The following is a 9,973-nucleotide window of genomic DNA, read 5'->3' as shown; positions in this document are numbered from 1 at the left end:
AAAAGCTACCTGTTTAAATGGTCAAAAATGGAACCAACCTACACCACAGTGTGTCCGTAAGTATCTAATTGTTCCAATGGGACAAGGTGCTCCCTCCATATTTCTGTCTACAGTCCACCCAAATATACACCTGCTTTTAAAAGCAGAAAAAGATTATTTTTGTAACATTTACGATGAAAAGACGAGAATTACGCTTTTTATTTTCCGAAAATTAATTTTTTTTACATGTAGTGTATGATGCCATTTTCACGGTATGGAAGTGCCACCTATCGGAATTCCTCAGAGAGGCTTCACCTTTGATGACGTAAAGTTTTCGTGTTTGGTTGAGGAAGTTAGGGGGTATGGCGAAGGGGTCTGATCTACCATACATTTCTATTGAGCTACTAAGCTATGGATACACCTGGCATAGCCTTATTAACCTAACAACTTTGAAGGACCTGAACAGATATTCTATCACTTGGTGATGAAGCAAACTCAAATTCATCGGCCAAAATGGTATATTTTCAGGCAGAACATTGCAAGCTATTGACAACAAATGATGTTGGATTTCAAATACCTGATGAGAATTGGATGCCAAACATAAATATTAAAATCAAGCAATATGGAGCCTTTCTACCCAACTGTGCGCAGCCATATCGTCTTCAACCTCCACAAAGTATGCCGAGAGAAATGCCTATTTAGCCGCCGAAATACTGGGTTCAAAATATGGACAACTCTTTTTATAGCAATGAAAGTTTATCAAACAATGCCAATTCAAAGTGATTATTTCACAATTTAGTGGTGAAATCACTTTTAAGTATTTTTTCAACGCCACAAAAACTTAACTTGCTTTAAAATTCAACTTACAGCACAAAAGTCCAAATATAAAGTTTACTTTGACGTGATTATTTTTTGTTTGCTCATGTCGGAAATTGTCCGGTGATCAGTGAAAGTTGTCATCTACACAAAGTTTCTAGTGAAGCACTAGCAGAGTATAAACATCTACTAACAAAATGGTAACTCAGCATGCACAAGAAATGACGAAATCTAGCATGATGTGATTTTTAGTCGTATGAAAGTTGATCAATCTCTTTTCTGAACTCTTTGACACCCTCGTCTTGGATTCAGAGTACACATTTCATCATATGGATCATTTCTGGTGGACTCTAGTTGCGCTGATGCGGTGAAACATGACCACGCAAAAATAAAATGTTCTGATTTCTGTTGGTCATGCAAACTTTATACATACCTGTAACCAATGCAATGTCATCCGAATAACGAGAAGAATAAGTGAACTGTTGTGTAGAAGGTGATCACGACATAACTCTCTAGTGGTTCAGAGAAATAAATATTCCAAACTATAAACCTCTGTTCTGTTACAGAGAGTGTTTCTGTCAATTGTCCTTGATGACCTCCTTTTCACCCATGCATTAGTTTTCCAGTAGTTTTGTGGTACAGCATCCAGTGATCATCCTGAAGTTTTTTCCTAATTCCTCTTTGATTTTTGATCGTCAAACTGCCGACAAAGTCCCTCTCTTGGAAATGGTGTTGGCATACACAAAAACTTGCACTGTACTTATAATTTTGAAAACTTATGTCAGTGTCAATGTTAAACAGACACACAATTCACAGATTTTTGGTGGACTATCCCTTTGAAATTTAACAGCATGGTGAAGTCTGTCCAAGTCTTTCTGCCCCAACATTCTTTCATTACAATTGAAACACAAAGTTTACATGCATACTAATATTTTAACATACCATAGGTACTACAATTCAAAGTCTACTGTAGACTCAACCTTTCTGTTCATTTTTGATGTTTTGATATTCTTTCAATGCTGTTACTAACTACTAATCATAATAATAATCGTAATAACATGAATTTGTTGTATATAATTTATTTCAGCCAGTGCTTTTTGTTCACCACCGAGTCATATCTCACATGGTAACATGACCTTTGAAAATACATATGAAACTATTAGTCGAGTGAATGATACAGAGATCAGAGAGGTAAAATTTGTCATTGGTTCTACTGTGACATATTCCTGTAAATCTGGATTTCAAGTGATTGGTGATGAAGAGTTAGTTTGTCAACAAAATGAAGAATGGTCTGGTGACATGCCACAGTGCCGAGGTACGTGGAGGACAGCTTGGCAGTTCTTCATATAAAGAGATGCAGTTTCATATCTTCACGTATCTGCTTACAATACATATTTTCAGTGTATAATTCTTGCCACTCAAGTTAGTCATAAAAGTCTCAAGCTGTCAACCATATTTTCTATATATGGCAGATTTCTACAGGTAATATATAAAGTTTACAGAAGCAAAGTAAAGTTTGAGGTTGTACAGGTGACGCCTATGCTTGTCAATAAGTTGCACATTAAAATCTTAAATGACTACCTATGAATTGTCATAAACTGCATTTTTGCCTATACTGCATAGTAAACATAACTTGTCATAAAGAAATATCACTGAGGACTGTGTTGTGGACCATGAATTTATTTTTCTCATCGTAGAAGTTGGATGTAGAGCTGTACAAGAAGTGATTGAAAATGGCAATTCTTCAGCTGAAGACAGAATGTACAAACATGATGAAATTATTCAGTATTCATGTCAACAAGGTTACAAAATTAAAGGTGACCAGTGGCGGGTATGTGATGGATATTCTGGAGAGAATGGAACATGGTCCGGTGAAACTCCAGAATGTGAAGGTATTGTACAGATACAATCTTATTAGAAGATCAATTATATTCTTGACTGCAGAGTAAGGTAATGTTAGGATGCGCTACAGCAAATTTGATGACACTATTTTATTTTATGTTTTGGACCCCTCTTATTACATATTTCAAGTCAGCTTTATAGTCGAAGATTTATAAGAATATTAAGTATAAGCTGTGTTATTTTATATCCTTGAGTATTTCTATTGTAAAAGTTTAAATGATGAATGTCAAGGGAATTTTTGGTCAAAATTATACAAATGAGGTCACCTTTATTGACTTTCACAGAGATTCGGTGTGCAGCTCTAGGTCACCCAGAGAGGGGAAGAAAATAGGAAGTTCATACAAGATCAATGACAGTGTTACCTTTCGATGTAATTCCGGATACCAATTATTTGGATCAGAAAGAAGAACTTGTATGGCTAATGGCAAATGGAATGGATCACTCAGTGTATGTGATAATGGAGGTAAGTACTGGTACACTCATGGATTCATTTTATTGCAATATTTGAATATTTAAGTTTGATATTGTTGCTCTGCCTTTGTGCAGTATACAACAATACAAATGTCATATCAGTTTTACATGTGACACTGACTTTGTAACAATGTTTTATTTGCTTGAAGCAGTTGTCAATAGGTCAAACCCGGAATTCGAATGGACCACAGTACAAACAAACCCACGTGTGTAAACGTGAATGGACAAACGTGTATTTCCATACGCGTTACACAGTACTGTAGATTTCCCATAATTCATTATGATTTGTATCCGCGGAGATTCCTTAGTGAATTCTACCAGGTCTCCCATGTGTAGACAAATTTACAGACTATTTATCAAAATTTTGAAAACGTACTTTTATGCAAACAATTTTTCTCAATTCTCATGTTAAATGATTTTAAAAATTATGCATAATGGAGAGAGGAGTTAGCATTTTTGTAAAATTTGCCTCAGATTGTGTCCTCAGCCATACAGAATAATGTGATGGAAAGTAGGGAGACTTGTTGCACCTGTTTTATAAAACAAAAGGATATTTATTTTTTTGCAATGGAAGTGACAAAAGAAATTTGCATGCTAAGTTTTCTCAGAAAAATGACCCCTTCAGTTCGTCATAACTTGCTGCCGAAATGGCAAGGCATTTGTAGTACCTAAAGAATGTGACTTTTATGGTTGTTTAGTGGTTATTTTGAAACTTTCACTGAAATATCTAAACGTACTTTTACTAGATATTATTTAAAAATAATTATGATGCTGCGCATTATTGCTTACATGCAGAACTAAAAAAGTTTTTAGAAAAGTAACCTTCGAGGATACAAATCAAAGAGAATTGTGGGTAATTTATTGTACTGTGCGTTAGTGCACATGTGGCTTTGTTTGTACCGCGATCACGTGATCTCTTGGGCGTACTGAGTCTGTAGAATGCATCGCATCCTTTTTTATTCTGGAGTAGAACCATTACTGTGAACCTTGCAAATTGTATGATTTCTGTGTTTTGCTTCAAGTGCTCAAAAATTATGTATTGTAACAAAATATATATAACTTTATTTGTAATCAAATATCAGTGACAAAATTTGGATCCATAACATGCATGTTCCTTAATTACAGTAACCTGTATCAAGAGGGTGCTCCTGATGTTTGGAGATTTTTTCTTTTCAAAAATATTACTATTTAATTGTATCTGCTATGTGTGTATGAAGATAAAGCTGAAGCCAACAACACAAAACATGTACATGGGGCGATAGTCACTTGCTCTGATTTATCTCCAATTTAATGACATTACACTAGGTCACACAAGGTCTCTCTGACATGTTGCTACATAACATCCAAGCATATTTATGTGAATCAGCAAAAACTTCATTGATTGTGGATTATCTTGTCTTTTACCACAATTGTGATACATGAATGTTGGCAAAAGTGCTTTCCTGGTACTGTTCCTAGACAGTAAGGATACAAACTGAAAATAGAAAGATGAGGTGTACTCCAAATTTAAACTGTTAACAAAGAAAAAGGGCAAGAATCATCAGCTGCTGAATAAAGCAAACTTTTTGGACATGGACTTCCAATTACATCACAAAAGTTGGAAAGAAGTGACCACAGAAATGAACATATCTTCTTCATAGGGTCACTGTCCATAGGGTCAGTGTTCGTAGGGTCACTGTCTAAAGGGTCACTGTCCATAGGGTCACTCATTATCCATAGGGTCACTTTCCATAGGTCTGGGCCACTGTCTGTATAGGATCGCTTTCCGTAGGGTCACTGTCCATTAAATTGAGTACGTCACTTGGAGTGATAACAGCATTTCATGAACACTTGAAGTTAATTGAACAGTTGATGTTGAGTTTTTGTAAACAATACAGACAGGAAAGATATTTAACTTCTTGTAAATAATTAAATCAGTGAATTCATCAATAATGAATTCAACTATCATGGTAACTACATCAGGATTCCTCCAATTACAGCATCTGACTGTCGTAATCCTGGCACACCAATCAATGGTCGGAAAAGTGGACACCGATACAATTACAGAAATCAAGTCAGATTTTACTGCAATACAGGTTATGATCTGATTGGTTCATCTATGAGAGAATGTCTGGCTACAGGCAAGTGGTCTGGTGAAGAAGTTACTTGTGAAGGTAAGATTACAGGATCCAGAGAGTGTCTTGTGAACAGTCAAACCTTTGACAAACAAAATGGAGTATCATTTCAGTGAAAATGAAGGATACCATTACGAATCACAGTCCTTCCAAATCTATCTGGGTACAACTTATTCCTTTTGCTGCTTTATGAAGGAAGCAATTCAGTATTCAAATATGGCTATTTGAAGGATTTGACATTGTGATGTACCAGTATATAAGATGTTTGATATAATATATTCATACACATGACATTGCACTGGCCTCCAATTTGACTCTCTCCATGTAAATTGTGGCCAAATTTTATCAAGTGTTTTGTCTTCTTTCTGATTGCACATTAATTCCGGACATCACAGGCAGCCTGAACCCTCCAGTTTTATTGCCATATGATGTAATGCATCCACTGTGAATCAAACAAATATAGAATGATTACAAATATTTCAAAAAACACTTTTCTTAACTCAAACATTTTCAGATCCAGATGACTTTGATGATTTAAATGAAGTGGTTCCAAAACTTGCTAGACAATTAGATACATATCAAGCTTTGTCTACATCCACGTACAACATAAGTAATAATATAAGACCAGGCAACATTACGCTAGGAAGGGCCTTGGATCTATCAAATCCTGGCGGAGTAGATCTTTACTTCATGTTTGATGCATCAGCTAGTGTTGGCCTTGAAAACTTCAACAAAGGATTACAATTTGCCAAGAAACTTGTCGAAAAGGTAAGTAATACTGGGAGAAATTATTACCTAGCATGTATCATTGATAAACTCCTTTTACCTGACAATAGCTTCTCTTCTGTCAAAGAATTGCCTTGTAGTTACATTTTCACATTCTGCTCTTCAGAATCTGGTTGTAGCATTAACAACTGACGGTACATTTATCATCTTACCATGCTCTTGTTAAATTATCACAGTACCCTGTACTGTGTATGCTCTATGTGAGTTGATACTGGTATGTCTATGTTTGATTCTTGCCAACGAAAATTAGATAATGATACTTTTACATTAATTTTTGTGTTCAGTTTTTAGTCTCACTTCCCAACAAATGCCACTTCAGACTCCAAATCTTGGTTTTCATTCTCAGGTCGGAGTGTCTGATGATCGAGGTGGCACTCGTGTTGGTGCCATGACCTATGCGTCTGACCCAATTATCAATTTTCATTTGTCAGACGACTTGCTAACAACAGAACAAGTATTGGTTGCATTGGATACAATCAATTATGAGGGTAATAATTCCTGCTTATTTTACACTTGTATCATACTTATTTTACACTTGTATCGTACTTATTTTACACTTGTATCATACTTTATTTTACACTTGTATCATACTTATTTTACACTTGTATCATACTTTATTTTACACTTGTATCATACTTATTTTACACTTGTATCATACTTTATTTTACACTTGTATCATACTTATTTTACACTTGTATCATACTTATTTTACACTTGTATCATACTTTATTTTACACTTGTATCATACTTATTTTACACTTGTATCATACTTTATTTTACACTTGTATCATACTTATTTTACACTTGTATCATACTTTATTTTACACTTGTATCATACTTATTTTACACTTGTATCATACTTATTTACTTTATCGTACTTATTTTACACTTGTATCATACTTATTTTACACTTGTATCATACTTATTTTACACTTGTATCATACTTTATTTTACACTTGTATCATACTTATTTTACACTTGTATCATATTTTATTTAACACTTGTATCATACTTTATTTCCATCGTCTGTGATATTTTGTAAAATGGAATTTCTGTTATGATTAGCTTTGCAGGGCAGACGAGGCACAGGAACAAGTCTTGCTCTTCGAGAACTCAGAGAAATTATGATACCACAGGCTGAAGCAACACTAAACAGACCATTGGCAAAGAAGGCACTTTTTATTATCACAGATGGTATGTGTTTTAAAAACTGCTTGTCTGCTAGCTTTGATATTTGGTATACAGTTTTGTAGGGGTTATCTTATTAGTGGTGTATTGAAATAATAATGAAATCAGCAATGTATTTTGGGGCAACTTTTGCCCTTTTTGGTCAAAATCTTTGTTTCTCAAAAAAGTACTCGTCTGATAGCTTTGATTGGTATTTTCTTAGAGATGATCTTAATATGATATGTCCAAATTATGAGATCTTCAATTGTGTATTTTTACAGCTATTTTTGTCATTTTTGATCAGGCCATCCTGAAATGAGCTACATGTATCAAAGATTTCCACCTTCATCAACACATACATCACAAATAGTTAATCTCTATATAACACAGCGAAGCTAAATCGGCCGTTAGATCGCTTGTACCAATAATAGGATTCAATGAATGAAGTTTCTTCAGATAGCCTTCCATTGTGTCAATGAATAATCTTGATAAGTTGTATTGTATTTTGAGAGTATAGGTGATGTTGTTAAGTTAGGTTTTATCAATATATTAAAGGGAGGGGGTATCCCTTCTTCAACTGCACATATGGGACCCATATATCAGGTCTGTTGCTATGCACAACATATCCCAGCATTCCTTGTGGATATCCAAAGTTTGAAGTGGCTATACGAAACTGACGACTGTGGCCAAAACATCTTCACGTAAAAGAAAAGATGCAATGGAAGTTTATTTACATTAGACTGAACAGGAGTCTTAACACGTTAAGTTGTTAAGTGCTGTGGTGTCTGATTATGTTAGGAAAGACAGTCAATGGTGGAAAAAGGCCCTATTCACAATATTTTAATTGACATCTTCGGTTTTTCATGTCACGTTTGACTTGATCTGTTGTCACACATTGTATTGTAATTTTTTTTCCAATTTGCTGCAAATATTTGTATCAATTTTTCTCTGAGCCGGTTCTCAAAATGAAGATGATATTATTATTATTATTATTATTATTATTTGGCTAAGTCTTGCAGTGATTGAAAAGCTACAAAACTGGTGAAGTATGGACTTGCATCAAATGCTGAATTTGCTGCAGATTTGCATGACATTCATAGCCCACTTCCAGAAAAGGCAGTGTTTATCGACAAGAAAGTTGCGCAGCCGTTGATGAAATGACCCCCTCCATTTAAAATTTGGTATACTGAGTTGTGTGATCTACAATCAAATTATCCTTGCTCATTCTCCCACTTGTCAACCAGGCCGATCTAATATTGGTGGAGATCCCAGTGTTGAAGCAACAAAACTGAAGGAAGACTTTGATATTGCTATTCATTGTGTTGGAATCAGCCGAGACATCAGTAAAAAGCAGCTTGCATCAATAGTATCTGAACCTCAAAGAGAACATCTGTTTTTCATCCAAGATTATCAGAGACTGGATTGGCTCATAGATGAGGCTACAAGTACCAAGATTGGTAGGATTAATATTCATTAGTTTTTAAGACTTGATTATGTTAAACACGATTACAAGTAATGAATTTTAAAGCAATGGATCTTGCCTTAGAGCTGTCCCTTTGATCAAGTGTGTCAGAAATCAAAAATGCTACTTTCTGAAAACTTAGTAAGTTTTAAAATGATGCTGAGTTTGTTTTCATATCCAGTTTTAAGTCTGGGGAATTCATGGATTTTACCCCATCCAACCATCCATCCATCCATTTGTGTGTTTGCATCTGTTTGTTCATCCAGCGTCATTTCTCTGACATGCCATAACTGACTGACTTTGCACAAGGACAACATGCATGTTATAGGGTACATGTGCACATCAACTTGTTTTCCAAATGAGTTGCCATATGGCTACCTGGTACACTATTTTGTTGTGAAAAAACGTTTCATTTTAGAGCCATTATACCGGTACAGAAATGCCTCTGTTTTTGTTTCATCAAACTTGGCACCAGTACAATGTGCAATGAGATACATGTACCACTACAGTACACATCCATTTACTTCACAATCCAATCCAATATAACAGCCTGGCTGTCATATTTATCACAAAATTGTACAGATAACCAGAGCCATTACAAAGATATACTTCAGTTGACTTCATTCAAACAGGATACAAATACAAAGCACAAGGATATTAATTCCACATCATTTCTAGAGTCATTACACAAATGCACAAAAGCTTGTTCCCTTCAAAGTTTGCACAGATAACATACATGTTTTGCATTAAAATTCAATATGGCCATGAGATGGCTACTTTGTACAAAATTTTTTCATAGTTTTTCAACAGATGTTTATTAATGATGAATTGTTAGCAACAACGGTGACAATGATGATGAATTGTTATCATATATATGACCAGCTTGGCTGGAATGCCCTTATAACCATTAAGTCTCAGTGTCTTGGTTGACTTGAAAAACACTAGGTCTGTCTTAAGTCTAAAATTGATTTCATTTTGGAAGATAGAAATGTGAAGAGACCATTGAAAAGGTAATATAACTTGGAAATTAAAAATATTCATTGTAAGTCCGTCCTTGCCCTTTGGTGTATCTTTATTGCCTGATCAAAGAAATTAAAGGTTTGATATACTTGAAATATTCTAATAATTCAGTCCAATCTTACAGAAACCAATTTTCTCAAGGAGATATATTTTGTGTCTATACTTTGCATGTTAATGTGTTTTTACTTTGGTTCAACAGATTATTCTCCATGTGGACATGCTGGGAACACAAAACTGAATACTAGGGGTCGTATTG

General features: G+C 34.9%; 1 protein-coding gene across 2 annotated transcripts in view; it reads left to right on the top strand.

The window, feature by feature from the left end:
* Positions 1 to 2,495: 2,495 nt before the first annotated feature.
* The window catches only part of LOC139152786 (complement factor B-like), a 16,278-nt gene continuing 8,800 nt past the window's right edge, over positions 2,496 to 9,973 (top strand). For both annotated transcript variants that reach the window (XR_011556705.1, XM_070726119.1), the window contains exons 1-8: positions 2,496 to 2,687; positions 2,982 to 3,160; positions 5,148 to 5,321; positions 5,797 to 6,050; positions 6,415 to 6,556; positions 7,134 to 7,262; positions 8,480 to 8,692; positions 9,917 to 9,973. The exon at positions 9,917 to 9,973 is cut by the window's right edge and continues 74 nt beyond it. Coding sequence is in view for 1 of the 2 variants with exons in the window: in XM_070726119.1 (XP_070582220.1) it covers positions 3,112 to 3,160; positions 5,148 to 5,321; positions 5,797 to 6,050; positions 6,415 to 6,556; positions 7,134 to 7,262; positions 8,480 to 8,692; positions 9,917 to 9,973 (1,018 nt within the window). In the remaining variant the exon portion in view is untranslated. The remainder of the gene's footprint in view (positions 2,688 to 2,981; positions 3,161 to 5,147; positions 5,322 to 5,796; positions 6,051 to 6,414; positions 6,557 to 7,133; positions 7,263 to 8,479; positions 8,693 to 9,916) is intronic.

This window comes from Ptychodera flava, chromosome 16, assembly GCF_041260155.1.
Source record: "Ptychodera flava strain L36383 chromosome 16, AS_Pfla_20210202, whole genome shotgun sequence".
Taxonomy (NCBI): Eukaryota; Metazoa; Hemichordata; class Enteropneusta; family Ptychoderidae; genus Ptychodera; species Ptychodera flava.
Note: the sequence above shows the minus strand (reverse complement) of the source record. Positions and strands in the feature narration are given on the sequence as shown.